Source organism: Notothenia rossii (assembly GCF_949606895.1).
Source record: "Notothenia rossii genome assembly, chromosome: 4".
Classification (NCBI taxonomy): domain Eukaryota; kingdom Metazoa; phylum Chordata; class Actinopteri; order Perciformes; family Nototheniidae; genus Notothenia; species Notothenia rossii.
Window position 1 is genome coordinate 70,194,583 of NC_136902.1, and position 20,373 is coordinate 70,214,955.

General features: G+C 39.7%; 3 protein-coding genes across 8 annotated transcripts in view; 2 read left to right on the forward strand and 1 right to left on the reverse strand.

The window, feature by feature from the left end:
* The first annotated feature begins 10 nt into the window (after nt 1-10).
* usp16 (ubiquitin specific peptidase 16) lies at nt 11-6,338 on the forward strand. 2 transcript variants are annotated; one of them, XM_079676155.1, is made up of 18 exons: nt 11-265; nt 391-457; nt 561-766; nt 835-938; nt 1,025-1,137; nt 1,237-1,469; nt 1,551-1,646; nt 1,771-1,901; nt 1,989-2,076; nt 2,281-2,362; nt 2,489-2,580; nt 2,671-2,724; nt 2,817-2,984; nt 3,080-3,779; nt 3,965-4,059; nt 4,228-4,314; nt 4,430-4,577; nt 4,658-6,338. In XM_079676155.1, exons 2-18 carry the CDS (start codon nt 397-399, stop codon nt 4,768-4,770), a joined length of 2,571 nt encoding a protein of 856 aa, XP_079532281.1. In that variant the 5' UTR covers nt 11-265; nt 391-396; the 3' UTR covers nt 4,771-6,338. The 2 variants fall into 2 exon arrangements, with proteins under 2 accessions (XP_079532281.1, XP_079532280.1); XM_079676154.1 differs by having other exon boundaries at nt 14-265; nt 3,074-3,779.
* Nucleotides 5,236-10,742, forward strand: LOC307036130 (transcription regulator protein BACH1-like). 2 transcript variants are annotated; one of them, XM_079676156.1, is made up of 5 exons: nt 5,236-5,345; nt 6,442-6,699; nt 7,443-8,600; nt 8,686-8,892; nt 9,515-10,742. In XM_079676156.1, exons 2-5 carry the CDS (start codon nt 6,460-6,462, stop codon nt 9,896-9,898), a joined length of 1,989 nt encoding a protein of 662 aa, XP_079532282.1. In that variant the 5' UTR covers nt 5,236-5,345; nt 6,442-6,459; the 3' UTR covers nt 9,899-10,742. The 2 variants fall into 2 exon arrangements, with proteins under 2 accessions (XP_079532282.1, XP_079532283.1); XM_079676157.1 differs by having other exon boundaries at nt 9,520-9,694.
* A 3,877-nt stretch (nt 10,743-14,619) lies between these two features.
* Nucleotides 14,620-20,373, reverse strand: part of LOC307035560 (glutamate receptor ionotropic, kainate 1) — a 31,162-nt gene continuing 25,408 nt past the window's right edge. For 3 of the 4 annotated variants that reach the window (XM_079675057.1, XM_079675056.1, XM_079675059.1), the window contains 7 exons: nt 20,147-20,260; nt 19,857-20,060; nt 19,543-19,766; nt 19,089-19,207; nt 18,643-18,860; nt 17,925-18,150; nt 14,620-17,785 (listed from right to left, as the gene is read on the reverse strand). In XM_079675057.1, the coding sequence (XP_079531183.1) occupies nt 17,496-17,785; nt 17,925-18,150; nt 18,643-18,860; nt 19,089-19,207; nt 19,543-19,766; nt 19,857-20,060; nt 20,147-20,260 (1,395 nt within the window). In that variant the 3' untranslated portion in view covers nt 14,620-17,495. The remainder of the gene's footprint in view (nt 17,786-17,924; nt 18,151-18,642; nt 18,861-19,088; nt 19,208-19,542; nt 19,767-19,856; nt 20,061-20,146; nt 20,261-20,373) is intronic. The other variant, XM_079675058.1, reaches the window with a different exon arrangement.

Consider the following 20,373-nt stretch of genomic DNA (forward strand, 5'->3'; position numbering starts at 1 on the left):
AGCGATCAGCCGAACAGCGGAATTATCACCTTTTTTAGTCCCGTTGTCTGCATGTGTCAGCCGGCATTTTCTGCCAAATCAGCGGAGCTTTTTTTTTGCATTTTTTAAACTTTGTAACATTACCCCTTTATTTTCAAACCGTAGACTTCCATCGTACGGCTGTCATTAGTAAACCAAACGTAGCCTACTCTCGGATGAGATATTTAACCCACACAAAGTAAACGAAACTGAAAACCAAAGGTTTTCATTAGGCTCTTTTGTGACAGTAAGTTGGCAGGAACCTAATTACTGACCCTGGTCATTTATATACATGTAACATTGTTTGCTTCTGGCTGTGGATACACTGGCTGACTGCTGGGTCTGATTCCATTCATTTCTTATTGTGCTTAGGTGAACATGGGAAAGAAAAGGGGGAAGGAAAAAAGCTCCAGAGAGGAAGATGACTTTGAGATTACAGGTAAATAATATCATCATCATGACATAAATGTAATGTAACATATGATAACCGGTAGGAGGCTGGTGGTAACCTTCCCACATTGTGTGTGTTTTTACCTTAATAGTTCCATCCTGTAGGCACATTAAGAAGGGATCAGACCAAACTCTTCTAAAGAAACTCTCTGGGAGTGGTGATTGGACAAGTTGCCAGGATTGTAAGCCTGAAGAAAATGAAGAAAACAAAGAAAACATCAGCACCACTGTGCCACCGGAGTCTGAAGAGGAAAAAGAGATGGAACCCATGTGGATGTGCTTGAAATGTGGTCATAGAGTGAGTTTAACATTTAACTTGTGAAAGTGTATGAAGTGACTTTTTGCTAAAAATGTACTTTCTAACAGGGATGTGGACGGAACTCTGAGAACCAGCATGCCATCAAACATTATGAGACTCCTCGTTCCGAACCACATTGTCTGGTGATCAGTTTGGACAACTGGAGTGTGTGGTGAGTATTTTGCAGTGGTCCTGTCAAAAGAAAAAAGTATGTAATAAAACATACTTTTGATATATCATGTGTTGCCAAACTTGCAGGTGTTACATATGTGATGATGAAGTCCAGTTCTCCAGAACGGGACATTTGGCTCAGCTGTTGACCAACTTAAAAAAGCAAACCTCAGCAGATCCCATAAAGAGACCACAGAAGAGTAGGTCCCGTTGGAAAATTAAACATTTTTATGGACAAGCTGTATTATTGGAATTACATTTGTATAACAATTTCCACCATGCCTTGATTGGTTATTTAGGAGTGAAGGAAGAAGCCTGCTTGTTGGAAGTTGAACAGAAGACAGAGACTGTAAAAGCAGAGGAAAAAGAGGACAAAGACAACAAAGAGAACAAGGACCACCCAAAGAAAAACGCCAAGAAAGAGAGTGTTGTGAAATCACAAAAGTCTGCCACATCTGAAGACATTGGTGGTATTTCAGTAAGAGGGCTGAGCAACCTTGGAAACACATGTTTCTTTAATTCAGTTATTCAGGTATGATTCACTTTATAGCAGTTCAAATGGGGTAGTCATAAATGCTATGTAATATTTAACTGCTGTGATCTTCTTTTCCAGAATCTTTCTCAAACACATCTCTTAAGACAGACTCTCAACAAAATGACGGAAGAGAAAATGGAACTTAACATCCAACCTGTTGCGTCCTCTGATCTGGTATGAAGCCATCATTCTTTAACTGTTTTCATTCTTTAACTGTTTTACTCTAAATATGGTTTATTTTCTCCTCTATAATATACAAGGTTTTTTACTTAACTGCTTGTTTTAAATGTGATTGCAGGAGCCTCTCGTATTGCATTTAGATCGGCCCGGACCCCTGACTATGGCTATGTGTCAACTACTCAATGAGATTCAGGAATCCAAGAAGGGTGTGGTAACACCGCGGGAGTTGTTCTCACAAGTTTGTAAAAAGTAAGTGCGGCTAGCTTGTTTGCTTAAAATGTACTTACTAGCATCACGTCATTAATTGTTGTTCATGATCTCGTCTTCTATATGCAGGGCTGCCAGGTTCAAAGGTTTTCAGCAGCAAGACAGCCAGGAGCTGCTGCGCTACCTTCTGGATGGGATGCGAGCTGAGGAGACCAAAGTATGTATTCAGTTTTAAACATTTCTCGCTTTATCAATAAAGCCAAGGGGGACTTAGGTTCCGTGGGAGTTGCACCATATTAGAATACAATAAATGAATATTGATAAAAACATAGGTTGAAGTAAAAATAAACCATACAAGCACTACTCACTGTGGATCATAGGTTCACTGTTATCGTTTTAAAGTTTGTGTTTTTCCCTGCAGAGAGTGAGCACGGGGATCATGGAGGCATTGAAAGGATCTAAAAAAAGTACAGATGGAGAGCAGCTGAAAACACTAGTTAAAGGTAAGTAACTGGGCTTTAAATTAAATGTGAGCAAACAATAGTTGTTTGCATCCTACATTAATATACAACCTTATTCCACCTATGGTTAGATGGTGGTAGTCCGTTGACATTCTTTTTTTATTTCAGAGTACGAGAAAAACGGATTTCCAAAAAACGTTGTCGACCACGTTTTTGGTGGGGAAACGACCAGCACTATAATGTGTCAGCAATGCAAAACGGTATGCATTATGGATTTGTATTAAACTGACAGATAACCTGTTGGTATCATGTCAATGCCAAGCTTAATGGCTACTACTTTGCACTTACAGGTGTCTGTAGTCACAGAGATGTTTTTGGATCTTTCCCTTCCTGTCTCTGATGAGGTAAACCCCTTAAAATTCTTTCTTTAAAGCTTTTGCAATTATTTGTTCGTTTTTATATATTTGTGTTACTCTCTTTTTGCTAATTCTTACAGGCATACAGGAAGAAGAAACAGAAAAAAGAAGTTCAGAGAACCAGTGAGTCGAGTCAGGATGGCAGAAACAGCCCTGCTTTGACTAACGGGAATGATGACATCCCCGAGGGGTCCGGCAGCAAGTACCAGCAGAAAAAAGCCAAGAAGCAGGCAAAGAAGCAGGCAAAGGTAACTCACTGCATGTTTTTCCTTTAGTTTAATTCATCAGTGTGCAGAATAAATGAATAAATAAGCTGTAACGTTCTCTTGGCTTACAGCAACAGAAGAGGCAGACGAAGCTTGACGGCAGAGTCACTTTGGACTGTCTCTCATCTCCGAGCCAAACGGAGAGCGAACAGACCGATCCTGCTGATCCAGATGCAGAGGAAGGGGAAAACGCTGACAATGGAACAAATGAGGAAGCCACACTAATTGGAGAAACTCCTGCACAAATCAGCGTGTCTGAAGAGGACCAGAAAACCCTCGAAACGGATCAGGATGAGAAGGAAAAGGAAGAAGAAGATGAAGAAGAAGAAGAGGATGATGATTTGGTGAATGAGTGTGACTCATCCGCTACGTCATCAGTAAGCAACCGCTTTACAGCCTTATCAGAGGAGCAACCCTCAAAGGACAGGGTCTTGGACAATGACAACATCTCTGACATGGATCAGGAAGTAGAACAGGACACAGAGCTAGTGAGAGAAATGGAGAAAGTCACCCTGGATGATGCCTTCATTGAAGATTCTCTTGCTGTGGATCAAAGCATGGAGAGTGAAGAAGAGGAAGCTAAAGAGTACACTGTAGTAAGTCAGGACCCAGATCTGGCTTTCCACACTCTGGCTACCAGGAAAGCACCTGAGAAACAAGAGTGTTCCGTCCAGTCGTGCCTTTTCCAGTTCACAGAAGTGGAAACTCTCACGCAGAACAACAGCCTGCTTTGTGTCACCTGCACCAAACGGCAGCCCAATAAAGAGAAAGCTGGAGGTATGTGTTATTCTGATGTTGTTGTTTTTGTGCAGTCCATAACACAAATCAAGTAACTACAAACACAAAAAGCCAATTTTCAATGTGTGTTGTTGGTCTTGTAGCTGATGTTTTTCTGCTGGACTCAGTTTTTCATTTGAGGGGTCAGTGAAGTTCATCGTCTTGTACTTTATGCTTTTTTTAAGCATCCAAGAAAAATGTCTACACTGATGCCTTGAAGCAAATGCTTATCTCGTCTCCCCCACCGGTGCTTACCCTTCATTTGAAAAGATTTCAACAGGTAAGACAGTTGAATAAAATGTCAACATTGTACACCTTTTGCAATTATTATTCACACAGCGATGAACCAACTGTTTAAAGAGCAAGAGACGTTTTGTTTTTGATCTTTTTCTTTCTTTTGTCATTGAATGTGGATTTCGAGCAAAACTCTTTTGTTATTTTCCTCTAGAATGGATACAGTATTTGTAAGGTGAACAGACATGTCCAATTCCCCCTGATACTGGATCTAGCTCCCTTCTGTGCGGTTAAATGCCAGGTAAATATTGTGATTAGGAGCTTTTATTAAATATAGATATTCTTATAACCCTTTAAATAAGTGTGTTATTGTTCTTTATTAGTATGTGTACTAACAGAAAGTTGTTTCCTTACAGAACTTGACAGAGGGAGATAATCAGATTTTGTACAGTTTGTACGGCATCGTAGAGCACAGCGGAACAATGAGGTCAGGTCATTACACAGCGTATGTGAAAGCACGCCCTGAGTGCCCTAAACTCTCATCCAATGGATGTACAGCTGAAGGTAGGTGTACCTATAGAATAAGTTGGTCCTAATGTTTTATTTATCTCCACTAACTCATCTCTTCCCTTCAAAACCTGCAGATTCAACCAGAGGATCCTGGTTCCATGTCAGCGACACAAGCGTTCAGCCTGTGAGCGAGAGCAAAGTGCAGGGTTGCCAAGCCTACCTCCTCTTCTATGAAAGAATCCTCTAATAAAACTGCGCTTCACTACTCAGGGAATCCAAACAAACCAACCGTCTGCTGCTGCTTCAGCTCCACAGTACAAGGGATCTCAAAATGTTAACCAATTAGTTATGACTATGACATTAACTAGGCTGTGATGAGATTAAATTGATTATACAGAATGGACATTTGAGAGTGTTGACATTTCAACACAGTCGTTTCACACAGTATTTCAAGTAACCAGGACCAGCTGTATGTTTCTCACACTTGTTTGAATGATGATAGCAATGAAAGTCAACATGGACGTTTTCTGTTTTTAAACAGATTACAAGATAAACGAAAGTTGAGATAAATAATAACTTGTAACACATGTTTGTCTATTTTTATCAATATCATCATAATGAAATGCTTTAAAATTGGAAAAGTTTTTCCTGTCCTGTGTGCTGGCTTCCCGAGTCTTACACTGAGCATGCGCATTAATTGCTTTACAGTACTTTTTCCTGGTCCCAGTAGTCACATGACGAGAGGGAAGCCTGGCTCCGGATGAGCAGAAACGTCTCTACTAAACATTTTTTAATGCCAGTTTTATCAAGCTGACATGGCAGGTCAGTGAACCTTTGCCTTCTTAAATTAATATTAAAACGTATCGTTACTGTTTGAGCATGCCTTTATGTTTTTTAGCCAACAACAGGAAGATGTGTTCGCTCGGTACAGTAGTCAGAACATGGCTAACGGTCTTGGCCTAGCGTAAAGCCTCTCAGTTTGGATACAATTGTAGACCATTAACGTGACATTTGTATCTTATTAAACTCTTCCAGTTAGTAACATTATGTTATCGTCGCAACTTCGGATACTTTTCTTTACGCCTCCACCAGGGAGAGTTGTGTAACTTGGCTAAACATGAGTCAGCATTTTTAACTTGCTACGAGTGAAAATGAAATCTATCCTGACTGCAGTCATTTACAATTTACAAGTTAGATGACCGAGTTAACTGGTCATCAAACCTTTAGCTATCTGCATCAGCTGGTACATCATTAGATTTCTCTTTTACTGACTTCACACTGGAGCATGTAATAGCCTTAACACAGTAGGTCATCTTTTCTGCTGCCTATAATAATAATAATGTAAATTCAAGTTTTTGTTGATAAGTGTGTTATTCAAACAATACATTTGGTTTTACGTATTAAAACAACCTCCCTTATTTTAGTAATGCTCAGATCAAACTTCTCAGATGGCTTATTTTATTGTTCCTCAAGGGGTCAACATCACCATGAAAATTAGCTTGGTGTTTTTAAATGATTGTGCAATTTTGCACCTCATGCTAGGGAACAATTATACTAGGGCTGCAATTATCACTTTAAAATATATATATAATGTCATCCTATAAAATGCCAGTTAACTGTAAAAGTGTCCATTTCAAATTCAAGGTGATGTCTTAAAATGTCTTGTTTCAACTTAGGTCCAGATTCAAAAGCTATTTAGTCTACTATCATAGTGTGGTAAAGAAAACCGGATGGTATTCACATTTGAGAAGTAGGAACACATGCATTTTAGATTATAAACTGATTTTTAAACTAATAAAAAATGTTGAACATCAATTTGTGTTTGATCAATAATTAACTTATCACTGCAGCAAGACTTGTTGACAGTCTGTTGTGACCATGACTCTGTTGTCTCCTCCCTGCTCCCTCTGTCACACAGGCTGAGCTTGTTTGAACCATGTCGCTCCAAGCTTCTCGCATGTCAGTGTTCACCTTTCAGTCTGCAGTGCACAGCGCTAATGTTCTCCAGAGGCTGGATGAGCAGAGGCGGCGGGACGTCCTGTGTGATGTGACGGTGTTGGTTGAAAGTAGGAGTTTCCGGGCCCACTGCTCTGTCTTGGCTTCCTGCAGTGAATACTTTCAGAGCAGGGTTACAAATGTCACCAGCCAGAACACCATCATCTGCTTGCCTGATGAGGTTGGTGTTCACCTGATTCATCCTTCAGTCGCTGAAGGATTTGGGACAAAAAGTTGACGCTGATATTTTGTTTGTGCATGAATGTGTTATAACTCGTCACCAATAATTGCCAATGCTGAATTCAGTTGCTCTATTCAGAATTCAAGTAAGGCAGGTTTGTACTTGAGTACAATTGTTATGTCACTAGTACATTATGTCCAAAGTTTGAATTAAGACCTGGCCTAAGGCATCCTTGGAGGGAGTTTCTCTATGAATTGTTAAACATTACATTGCACTAAGCAAGCTGCAATGTCTTTGCAAGACCAGCCACTGAAACATTTCCGAACAAGACTAAGTAGTTTTCACATGGACTGAAGCTTTTCTTCAAGATCTGCCATTAAAAATGCTGACACAGCAATATCTATTCTTTTCAGCATTGGTTGTGTATCATGACTTTTGTTAATGTGCGGCCCTTTCAATACGATAGTACGCCTGTGTACATTAAAAAGTATGTGATGACAATTTATATCAGACCTGTAAGCGATCAACTATTTTGAGCTTTTTTTTGGCTTTTTTAACCACTGAGCTATATATTCTAGTACAGGCTATACTACATACAGCCATATAGATCTGCATAAGAACGTCTCTTCATTAGCTGGTATATTTTCCAGAATAGTCTTTTCAAATTGTTATTGTTGCTGTTTAGTTTGTGCTCTGAGCTTTATTGTACCTTAACACTTTTGTTTATTTCCTTTTCCCCACAGGTGACTGTTGAAGGGTTTGAACCTTTGCTTCAATTTGCCTACACATCTAAGCTGCCCTTCACGAAAGAAAACATTCATGCCATTCACCGCAGTGCTGAGATTCTAGGATTTAATGACTTGGAGTCCTCATGCTTTGATTTCCTCATCCCAAAGTTTACTGCAGGTAATAGAGCCTCTCCAGAGGTCAGGCGGAGGGCCTGTTGTCTGAATCGGGAACCCAGTGCCAGTTTTAGCCCCCGCGTAGAGAGCAGCCAACCAAAATCATTTGAGTCACACAGCTCACTGCCTTCAAGAGGTGATGAACAAACAGATTTCCCATCACAGTGTCCTCAGAGAGCACAGGGTCAGATGCACAACACGGAAGAACCCTTCTGTTTGGAGAATTGTGGGCCACAAATGGCCCCCTTATCTTTCTTAACAGAAAATGCTGTGTGCCCCATGTTGTCTTTGCCATGCCCAGCTGCCGACAAAGCAGATCATCCCACTCAGTTCTGCGAAAGAGACATTTTAGGGATGGGAGATGTGTGTAATCAAAACGAGTTGAGTTTAGCAGACTGTGGCTTATCCTGTGAGCTGTCCGCCCCGGGGGATGTGAGTCCGCCAGAACTCATTGAGCCAGCAGGTGATGTTAAGCAGAGTGTCGAGACGCTTGTTGCTTTAACCGACTGCAACCCCAGTTCCTGTCCACTTAACACATCAGGCGTGGAAGATTGTAGTGAGTTAATAGGGCAGAGTCAGGCTGGTTTTGTACAGAAAATAGAAGGTGATCTCTCAGACCCGGCAGTAACTGATTCAAGCCACGAAGAGGGGATTGGGCAGAGGAGTAGTGTTGAGAGGGAGGTGGCTGAACATCTGGCTAAGGGGTTCTGGTCTGACATATGCCCATCTCAAGCTCAACCACTGCCCTTGGAAGCCATCGACCAAAACAATCTGTCAAAAGCATCAGACTTCCATTGGCTCAAGCAGCTGGACCTGAGCTCCAGTGTAGGAGACTGCCCCTTCCTCAGGGACTTTGGGACAGGTGATGACCCGGCCCCCCCCACCGACAGCCTGTCCCAGTCAGAGAAGAGCCCCTACATGTCCTCGCTCAACTCTGGGGACGACTCAGACCTGGACACAGACGGAGATACTGAGGCTTACAACAAACGAGCAGCAGAGGTCATTTTGATACACAGATTATTTGGTGATGGATAAAGATATGAATAAAAAAATAATCTTAACTCCTTAACCCTGTGCTCTACAGATTCAGCTTCCATTCCCAGTGGAGCAGATCTCAGCGCTGAGTCGGAGTGCCTTCCAGCAGCTTCTAAGACAACATCAACTGACTCAAGATCAGATGGAGTTTGTCCATGACGTCCGTCGACGAAGCAAAAACCGCGTGGCTGCTCAGCGCTGCCGAAAGAGGAAACTAGACGGCATACACCATCTAGAAATTGACGTAAAAAAATTAGTAAGTTGCCTTTTTATGTCTGGTATTCTCAACAAGATATGATTACATTTTGTGTTTGTATAACCTTTGTAAACCTCTAGGGGTGACCAGTATAAACTCCAGCAATGTTGATAGAAGTACAAGTCACAGCCTTTCACCTCTTGTCAATCTGACATAACAGAATAATAAACTTCTAATAAATATTGATAATTTGAGCATAAATACAATACTTAAATACTTAGATGACTGTCTCTCAATGCTACAACAAGTTATTTGGAAATGTACGTAGGAGAAGATCAACATGGAAGCCTTTGCTGAACTGCTAACCCACATGGTTATTTAATATTGACAGATGAAAATGTGCACCTACTGACCAACTATCCACATAGTTTGAAAGTTAGATCAAGGTCTCCGAGGCGACACAAAAACATTTTATGAGTGAATGCAGCTTTCTCCTTTTTTCATAGATACAAGATTACTTTATTTATTTAGCAGCTACAAATAACAAATCATTTGCCAAGCTCCATTGAGTGACCCTTTCATTTAACAGAGCAATCGCCAGTTGTAAGCTTTGGTCCAAAGAATGCATGTATTATTAGGATTTGAGGAAGTGAAATAATCTGAACTCTTGTTCTTTGTCCAGAAAAGTCAGAAAGAGCGACTGCTGCAGGAGCGAACTGAGCTCCAGCAGAACCTGGACGAGACGCGGCAGAGCCTATGCGGGTTGTTTAAGATCGTCAGCCTGGAGTCTGGCTCTGATCAGGACCATCTGCAGCTTCTCGCCAAGGTCTCTTCACCAGACGCCCCCGTCTCCTCCCCTAGCTATCTGGGGAAAGTAGAGGAGTACCAGATCCCTATTGAAATGGTAAGTTGTTCTTCAGAGTGTGACCCAAGCAAGCCGCCCGCAGGCTCTGAGCAAAGTGCTGCTCCAGATGCTGGCACTCAGACAGAGGAGGCCGGTTCTCCCCACAGCTGCCCTGCTCCCACTGCTCTGTACGTCTGTATGGACATCAACAACGGCTTATAATGGGACTTCTATTGTCATCTCTAATCATGCAGGATCATGGAGCAGGGGGTGGACTCTGAGTATATACTGTAAGCCCCCTTTGCGATATATATGCTTTCATGTTTAATTCACTGAATGATGTTCTGCCTGATTTAATGTGACATTCAGAGATGTCACTTTTATTTGACTGTACTTCCATTATGCATTTTACTGTAGTTAGAAAATAATCATTTATAGTGATTTTCAAAGTGCGGACAAGGTTCAGGTTTTTCCTGAATGTTTCCATTCCTTAAAGTGTTCCTGTTTTTCTCAGGGAAACTCATACCCTGACACTGTTTTGATGCCTCAAATATTTCTCACTGCACATCCATCTCATACACCTACAGTTCTGCGAAGAAGACGTTTATTTCTTTTATACTAATAAGTCTATCATTATAATCGGAACACATTTTGTATTATTCTAGCATCATGCTGTTTCTCTGCAATATGTACAGCACTAACAGATTGTTTCCTACAGTAAACTACAACAAGTTATTACAGCTAACATAAGTTCAGCATTATTTGAATATGCCAGTACATAGTTTGAATGAATAACGTTCAGCTTCCCTGATATTTGAGGAATAGTTCCTGTGAGTTGGCAACTGTTACTGGGGATCATAGGAACTCATTGATGCAAAATGTGCCTTATGCAGTATTATAGTATGAATACAGAACGGTAATCTTTGTATATCTTTCTCTCAAGCACTGTTGCACATTAACCAAGAGCCCATATTGATGGCATGTTCTTATGCTAAGATCTGTATTCACGTTTTTTATTGAATGCTTCCATTGATTACAGATTTGAATAAACCACATTTTGTTACCATCCAGTGTTTTTCTGTTTTCCAGCAATAAGGAATATTTCACCTTCTATGGATGCACAGTACCACAGTTTGGCCAATAGATGGAAGCACAACTCAATTTAGCTCACCAGCTTATGTGAGCAGTAATTGACTACTAGAGTTATACGACAAAATGAATTGTTCTTTCTGAAATTCCTTTGCAAGATATTGAGCTTTTTTTGCAAGCTCAAAGCTTGATGTTGCAAAATGTATGTAAACAATCAAAAATTAACCTTAAACGGCATGTAGTATCGCTCATGACAGTACATGTGAGCATTGGTTGAAATAATCAACAAAAAATACTGAAATTAAGAAAAAGTGTGGCTGGGGCTTTTAGTGACGAAGAGTATGATGGTTTTTAACGACTTGCAGAACTCAATTACAATACATTCTTATAAATTACACAACGTTCCTGCTTATTGCACATAACGCTGCGGTCATATGAACATACATTAAGACAAAACTTCCTCCATTCCCACGGGATATTAAGATTGTGCTGGGTAATACTACTGCTTAAATCTAAAGGGAACTAAACTGTTGTCTACACATGTTATGGATCTACAGCGTCATTAGGAAGATTAAAGATGGAACTAAATTAGAGTTGAAATTAGAGTCAGACTCAGATAAGGTTGATAAACGACCTGAGCTCTGTAAAGAGACAAAGTACCCAGAGACAGGAAATTAGAAATAGTAAGGTGTATATGGCAGCCATCCATTCCTTTCACCCAGCAGTGCAGACTGATCATTAAGACTCGTTATGCTGTAGATGCAATGAAGAAAACTAGTGAAATCAATATATTCCAGACTTACAATTATACAATTGGGTCTAAACTTTGTATTTCTTAAACGTAAAAATAAGCAGCACAACACAAGATTGGGTTCAAGTCATTACTCAATCAGATGTAGACACATAAAGAAAAAGAAAGGAAAGTCAGAGCCAGCTGACCTCCTGGTGTTGTGCCACACATAAACAGAAACAATGCACTTTTTTTTGTTTAAAGCGGTAGCCCTAACCTCCTTTAAATGCCACTCATGAATTCAATTTTCTGCAGACACTTTTGTTACCAATAGGTGGTGTCGTTTTAAGTTATCGTCTTCCTTCATTCGTGGTAAAGTGTAGCACAAAATAATATTTTAAAAGAGAGAAGAGGTCCTGAGGCTATCATCTATCATCAAAGAACAGCTATAGATACTTTTCTTTCAAGGTAGGACCTTATCATGAAATCTGTTGTGAAGCGATCTCATTATCTATTTAAAAGAAACAAAATATCTCATTCTGTTTGGAGTTTTTCCTTACATCATTCGTCATAGCAACCCAGGTCTTATGCACAATATGCATTGTTTTTAGCACCTGTAAGTCAACATATCATACACCAATATAATTACAAGAAAATAAACAGTTTGCGCAGCATGCTTGCTGTTATTGCTCATTATTCCCAACATTCCTCATCTCACTTTTGTTTCAGCTGCTCATTCTTGTGAAGATCGATGTTTGAGCTGAAAACATAACACAGTTACAATCATGTATACCTATTTATTTTACGTTTTTGATTGTCTACTGTGTATTTTGACCTGTTTCAGCTGAACACAAGGGGAATCTCCAAGTACTTGTTGTCCATTAACATCAAAGTACTGTAGCACTTAAATGAAGGAAAAGCAATCTCATTGTGTTTTCCTCAGAACACAGTTTTTAAGGTTAAAGTGGTAATTACAGGGAAACACTGAAGCCACTAATAAAACCTGTACCCATCTTTCAGAAGTCAACACACACAGACACACACACACACACACACACACACACACACACACACACACACACACACACACACACACACACACACACACACACACACACACACACACACACACACACACACACACACACACACACACACACACACACACACACACACACACACTGAAAAACAAAGCTCAGCTCTGGACTCGACAAGTGGTGTTGCATCTAAAAGTCAAAAGGATTAGATGATGATAATGCCACAGAGATTAGATATCATGACACACATCTGTAGAAAATCCTCAAGTTGATGGTTGTCAAAAGTGGCATCACCTTCAAATACCAAAGCACTCCAAAGCATCACGAATTGGACCAGTGTATGATGTTCCATTAAAACAAATTAGGATTTGTTTCTCTCTTTTATGCACAATTTGTATTTAGGAGCATTGTAGCGCACAAAAGTAAGATTATCCTCTCTCGCGAGCTACACAGGCAGAGAAACTTGATTTGAAGAGGAAGCAGCTGTGCGCCATGGCAAGGTCAGAGGCCCATAATCCGCGGCCTCATTCATGCGGGATTAAAAACCTGCTCTGAGTTGTGATTAAGAACGCAGGGTTAGAAGATTAAAGACCAGCAAACAAAATGAAAGCAGTTTAAGCCCAATCCTGGAATTCATCAGAATACCAAAACCTTAAACTGTCATTACAACGTGAGATTAATGCAAAGCCCCTCTGAACTCTGATCAATCTTGATATATCTTCTGTGTCAGAGCATATATTTCTCTTTCTTCAAAACTCAAGTCTTGATAAAGATCTCACACTTTGTCGTCTGTCCCCACCTCCCTCCTCTGTTTTTTTTTCTCTTTGAAAATGTAGATGTTTTAATCCTATTAAAACAATGTCAGCATGTATTGGCTCAGTAAAATGAACAATACTTTTTATTGTATTTATTTTTTATTTATTTCCCCTGTGTTTTCGTCTTCTCTTGGTTCTCTTGCTTTCTCCCGCAGTCTAAAGACATGTAGGTTATGTTCATTGTGCTAAACTCTAAATGACCTGTAGGAGTGAGTTTGAATGACTGGCCCCCTCCCGCCCAATTTCAGCTGTGATCGCTCCAGCCCTCCCCTGTAAAGGATACGTGGTTACAGATAAAGGATGGATGGGTTTACTTATTTTTATTTTACCTACTTTTCACAATGATTCCAGTCATTATCCTCTGATAGGCAGACTCCACAGTACTTAGGTAGCAAAGATTAGGAAACAGGAGGCAAGCGGGAAAAACAAGGATTAGAAATGAAAACATCTGGAAGTTAGGTTGCCTGCGAATATACTAGAGCAGAGAATATACTAAAAACATTGACAAACACTATTCAGTGTAGCACTCTGACTGTAGACTTCACTTGTCCTGCAGGCTAAAACTGACCACAGATTCAAATGTCATAAAGTAGTTCTTGTTAAACAAGAAGCAACAATTGAAAGTTACATATGTGGTTGCTAAACTTTTCCATATCCATATTTATATTTGGATAAATATAAAATAGCTGCAGAGCAAGGACCTTTGTCAAAGCCTTATGATTGAAGAGCTAAGAAGTGGACATACATATAGTTGTGGAGTTTGTCTACCAGGGGTCAAAATCCTAGAGAGAAACACACTACTTGTGTAATCAATCCAAGCATAAGGTCCATGACTTGCAACACAACATCAATCTTATAAGCTGTTGAGCAACTGTATCCTAACTGATTAAATGCTGTAGTCACAATGAACTTCATTTTTGGGGGCAGCGCAGAAAAGGGGGCTGTATCCCATTGACAGGATTATATAAATGAGGACCATAATACTGTAATCTCCCAGAGAAATGAGAGAAACCAGGAGACATGCCGACCCCAGCTCGCATAGCACCCTGTTCTTTGACTGTCAGATTAACAAACAGCTGGTTGAACAGTGACAGATGACATTCATTCACATTTGCTTTCTTGTTTCAACAGTCCACGCTGTGTTGCATTTGCAAAGCTTTAAACATAAAAAAAAACACCACTCAGTATAGGATCCATCAAATAAGTCATACTGTGTCAGGGTCTCACTATTTAACCAACATTTATCAATCAAGAGCCAAGTGGAAAAGCAAAAATGATGCCTGCAGTTCTGCATCGTTTTTAATGAACTTTTCTGTATTGAAAGTTAGATTAGGAATTCAATCATTTTTTCTTAAGCAGCACAGAACATATCTCCAAAGGGGGAAGCCATCATCCTTTTAACAAATTCACATACGTTATACAGCATTTTCATTGGATTTGACAGAATAAACAGTTAGATCATTTTACATTATGGTTGCTGATTCCTTTGAGTGCAAACAGTAAACATAATTTACAAAGATTCTCAAATGTATCCAAAAGATATCCAGTTCACTTATGCATCTCATTTGAAGCTGGTGACTAGAGGTGCAGCTGTCTGAACAATTTAAAACAACAATTTAAACTTAATATAAGATTTATCTTTATTAATATATCAATCAATATAACAGCAGTCAAATCATGTTTTAAAAACTCAATACCTTAGATTTGTTCTCTCAAAGTGTGTCTGCATGGCAAAATAACATGCTGTGTAATGCTGCTCTCTCATTTGCTTTGACTATTCTCTTCATTGTCATGTGACTAAAAACATACCCAGGTCCTCCATCACAACATTGAAAGGAAACTGTAAAGTAAAATAGTAAAAGCAAAGAAAAGGAAGACACAGCGCTAAATCCACAGGTCAAAATGAAGAAACACACTGGTCTTCAAAACATCTTTAACATCACAGTATTGTTCCAGTTGATTGTTAGAGTTTGACCTGGCGTCATACGGTTTCAGTCACTAAGATACATCTCTCAAATGGAAACAGCTGGGAGTTTATAGTTTTTAGAGCTCAGTATTGTTAACACCTGTAATCTTATGATTGTTGCTAGTTTCAAACTTGTGGTACCTGAAAAATTCCCTCAAAGTTCATGATTTCATTTCAAAATGTATTATCTCCTTTTTCTTTCATGGGGGGCATTCACATACCGTTAAACTTTTCTAATTTAAACTTAAAGGTTTTAATACTAACATGTTTTTTTCCGGCAATACTAATTAAATGATCAAAACTGCAGTGTCATTGTGAGCAAATGGGTGTTGCCAATAAATGCAACATTTGTATTAGATTCCCATGTTGTAAATGTTTGGGCTATCACAAAAAGCAAATTAGCATTATATTGAATCAATGTTGTATGTGTTAAGCAAGAAGTAAGTCAAAAATCATCTTTGCAAAACTCATAATCGCTAGTCAATCGTAGTTGTTGTTCATAAATCCCACCAATCTGTCCTTAGTTACAGGTATTATTATTTCAAACCTGAAATTATGTCACATCAAATTGAATGTGGCAGAAATCCTATAAAGCAGAGGCAGAACAAGCAGGGCTCAGAATGAACTGTTGGATTTCGGGGAAGAAGAATTTCATTACATATGCAGGATTTTCTAATCTAATGCGGGACATGCGTGGCCTGTAAACCAGGAGTGTTTAATATGTGTTTGTAATCCACTTCATAATGAGGATGTTATTTACAAGCCTAAGCCCGAGTGAGGTGAATATGTGTCTGATTAGAACTGAGAGGAAGCTAAGAGAAATGGGAGTCAGGGATACAAGAAGCTGAGACAGTGACATGTGTCCTCAGCCAATGAGACCACCCGAGTTAACCTTTAATCCTAAAAACATCTCGCTAAATGTCAACTGCTGCACGATGAGTTGCTTTACATTCTGTGCAAAACCAACATAACTGTGGTTAAGACTAGTTGTGCTGCTTTATATTCTTAATTTACAAAAGTAGAATAGTTGGTTAATTGTTGAGGTGCTTGCAAGCAACATCTATGTATGCCAAAAATAAGACCATGGTGATATACATTGAAGTATGTATGCATACAAAATAATACGTGTAATAAAGTATGATTTCTATAGTGCAGGCCAAAAACAACAACAAGCAAACCTGAGTTTACTGAACTCATAATAACCCCTGTTCTCAGATTACACGAGTGAAGTGTCTAATGAAAATTGTTCCCCAGAAACAAATTATAAGGGAACTAAAAAGGATCACAACCATCAAATATTCAAACTGGGACAGCTGGAATTTGAAATTGTGCAAATTTATCCCACTTGCTAACCTCTCCACCAAGGAAGGGAAAAGCTGTGCGTGCAGAGAAAGGGAGAAATCAAAGCCAAAACAAGTGGAAATAAAAGGTTAAAGGACGTAATGTTCTCACATAACTTTAGTCATTCTGAAACAATTCCAACTTGACGAAACATATACATGCATGTTTGTGAACTTGATATGATACAAAAGCAAAAGAAAACAGCAGACAGTAAGCAACTGATGGCCTGAGTGTAAAACAACTTGAATAACATTTTGTGGGAACACTCAAAAACAAAATGGAAACATGAATAAATCAAGTTATTATTTTTTAAATACATGAATACATACAAAAGTGGTAAGAAGTTTCTTTGCACTCTTAATATGAAAATTACCAAAACATTTGACAGAACCCTCCCAACCCTACTGCAGTTGTTCATAATAATACGACAAACAAGCCTTAAAAAATAACTCTTGCTAACGTATTCACAATATCATGGCATGACAATTACCTTTTTGTTCCACACAAAACAATGTAACAGTTTTTTTGCAAAAAAAGCAAGGCCAAGATGGTCAAGTGTCATGATGTCAGAAGTCAACAACCATCTGTCATCATAGGAAAGGGTTTAAAAGTATTCTTCCAATTAAGACTAAAATGTCCATGAGCTCTACATTAAAACTACTGAAAACACTCAACTCTTTATTAAAAAGCATTTCTTTTTTGATTGTAACAATGCAGTTCAACACATTCAGACTCATATTTCTTGTTGGCCCAGTGATTACTGTAGTCCTCTGAAGACAACGATAACAACATAAATGTGTAGGTGCGTTTATAACAGTCTTTGATCAAGTCCCCTAGTGTGTTAATACTTGTTATGCCATTCGCACTGACCAACACTCACCTCCTCGATGTCCAAGTTTTTTCGGGATTTGTAAATAAACTCTCCAATTGCTACAAAAACTGAGAGGACGAGTCCGGCTGCTAGCACAATAAAGATTCCGCCAATGTTCTCCACACCCAAAGCACTGGCCTCTTTGCTGTCCTCCTCTGGGCAGCCATTTCCTCTCCACCATTTCTCCTTCATCATGTGCAGCTTCCCTTCCTCCTGAAGCTGCAAGATGGCGATGGTGACCTTGTCTCTGTAAGGGGAACCTAAAAACAGCAGCCGGATCAAATCATTATTACAGTCAAAACCAGCGTCATAACCTTTGGGTTTTTTGTTTTGTAGACAGATTGGGAGCATTTTTTGGTTATCATTGTTGTTTTGCGGTTTGTTTTTCATGTCTCTTACCAATTGGGGTTCCCACTCCATAGCCCTTTGAATCTATCAAGCCTCCAATCTGTGTGAGATTGCAGTTACGCTGGCTGATGTACTCGATGCTGGTCGATTCCATCAGAAGAGCATAGTCTGTGGTGAGAACCCTCTGAATCCCCTCCCGGTTGTTTTTCACCAAGGCCGTATTTTTCCTACTGCTCATGAACGCCCACATTTTTTCGTAAGTTGAGATCTTAGATTTCTGTTAAATAAGAATTGGGAAGTTTAAAACAATGCATTATGGTAGTCAAGGGAGCAAAAACAACACAGACCTTTGCACAACACAGACAATGTGGATGCATGGTCATTGGTTGAGGCGTTTATTTAATATTTCATATAATTTTGGAGTCTAAAGCAACCATCCTGATGAATAGCAGGAGATTGGATGGGACAAGTTTGTACACATTTGCCCAAGTTGATTCCATTTTCTCTGAAGAATAATACATCCTTGAATCTTTATTGAAGATTTGGCCAGAGGCTTTTCTTAATCTGCATGTATGAGGAAGTTAACCCTTGACCCTCCTTTTTATCCAGAACCCAACCCATCACACAGAACTTGTCACGTTGCGGTAATGACTGATGGCTCAAGGGTAAAAATTGTCAGGATTATTAAACTCAAAAGTGGTGTTCTTGTTTGCATCCCCATTGTTGTAAAGGTACATTTACCATTTGCTGTACAATGAAAGAAGATTACCTTAAAAAAGGTCATGGTGGAGCCGTCTCTTACAGCACCGTACTCTATTTTCGTTTGCTTGGCCAAGTCATCTGCAGAGTCGATTGGAGAGTCCATCCTCTCCACAGTGAGGAAGGCAGCCAAGTTGGCAGTGTATGAGGAGATTATGATCAGCGTAAAGAACCACCATATTCCACCAACTATCCTCGTAGAGAGGGCCTTAGGCATCAGCTCAGATCCTGTAAGATAACACAAGGTACATTAGGAATTCCACAAACAAATACATACATCAAAGATGGAAAAGGAGGTGACAAAAATAGTAATGCCACTGATTATCTTATTTATTTAAAGGCAGGCCACACATATTATACTATGCATGAAGGAGATGGCTGAAGGTGATCTACCAAAGGGAAACTACCGCCAGGTATGAACACAGCATAACAACATAATGATTGCAGGAAGTGTACCTTGCTGCATAAGTGCTCCAACTCCAAACCAGACACTGTTTATTAGAGTGAAGTTGTTTTCGACCACATCCGAGTCTGGGTTGCAGGGGTGAGGGTTGTACCACTCATAAGGAGTAAACCTGAGGAAGAAGAATCAAAAAGAAACAATAAATTATACAACAAACAAAACTCCTTATGACCAAAGGCACATACAAATAAACTACTGTTGCTAGTTACTGCAGCAGTGTGCAAACAAATCTATAGGTCCTTGTTGCAGCCAAAATAAATGCTTGAATACAAATAAATCCAAATGGCCGAATGAATTCAGGAATTATAAACGGTTAGAGGAAATTCAAAAAACATTTTTGGCCAAACAATGTGACTTAAAGTGCAATAAACCATAACAAAAAAAAACAGACAAAGAATTGTATACACACAATCATCTTCATCCATTGAAATGTTCTTTATGCTTTACCTGGCAATAACAAAGAGCACACAGCTGACACCCAGGCATGCCAGTAGCACATACATCCAGATATCAGGAGACAGAGGGTTGAGGAAGGAGAACACCCCTGGATTGGTGCCGTTGGGTTTGTGGTAGAGGATGCTGATTCCCAGCGTCATAAAGGGTTTGGAGAAATCTATCACCTTTTCCCTCACATATGTGATAGTGAGAGGGGCCACAGCGAGGTCAGCCACCTGGTACGGAAGCATCAGGCAGAACCAGAGTCAGAAACAGATGCGGATCATATGGATATTCTCTCACATATAATATTGACTGCTACTCACATGGTCAATGAGTTCTCGCACCATGCCGTTCCACTCCCCCTTGTCATTCTGAGCTCCATATTTGCCATCAGTCACCAACTTCACCTCATAGGAGAAGCCCAAAATGTTGGAGAGCTCTTTGAGCAGGTCGAGGCAGTAGCCCTCAAAGCGATCATTTCCATACAAGGGCTTATCAGATTTCTTATGCATGACGTAGGGATTTTCCTGGAACGAGGCAGAAAACCGACTTTATTCGTTTTTGTCAAGATATTCATGAATGAATGCTGTCTGATAATAACTTGAGATCATACCAGAATAGTTGTGACAATGAGTGTCCTGTTGGCCATTGAGTCGGTCACATTTGTGGATGAGTCCTTGTTGCTTTCTGTTAAATTAAGGCCTGTTTGAGTGTTCCACACGCCAATCTGTAAAGAATAAGATATTTAAATAATCGCACATTTGTCAAAGATAAATAGTTGCCCAGGTCAGGCTTACTGGAACAAGGTAAGGAACGTAAAAGGGGGGGAAAACAATCACG

Excerpts from the sequence above, each read along its gene's own strand:
- usp16 (XM_079676154.1), top strand. The coding sequence starts at position 397 with ATGGGAAAGAAAAGGGGGAAGGAAAAAAGCTCCAGAGAGGAAGATGAC. Across the intron at positions 1,647-1,770 it reads CTGTTGCGTCCTCTGATCTG|GAGCCTCTCGTATTGCATTT; the intron begins GTATGAAGCCAT and ends ATGTGATTGCAG. Across the intron at positions 4,315-4,429 it reads TCTGTGCGGTTAAATGCCAG|AACTTGACAGAGGGAGATAA; the intron begins GTAAATATTGTG and ends GTTTCCTTACAG.
- LOC307036130 (XM_079676156.1), top strand. The coding sequence starts at position 6,460 with ATGTCGCTCCAAGCTTCTCGCATGTCAGTGTTCACCTTTCAGTCTGCA. Across the intron at positions 8,601-8,685 it reads ACAACAAACGAGCAGCAGAG|ATTCAGCTTCCATTCCCAGT; the intron begins GTCATTTTGATA and ends TGTGCTCTACAG. Across the intron at positions 8,893-9,514 it reads AAATTGACGTAAAAAAATTA|AAAAGTCAGAAAGAGCGACT; the intron begins GTAAGTTGCCTT and ends TTCTTTGTCCAG.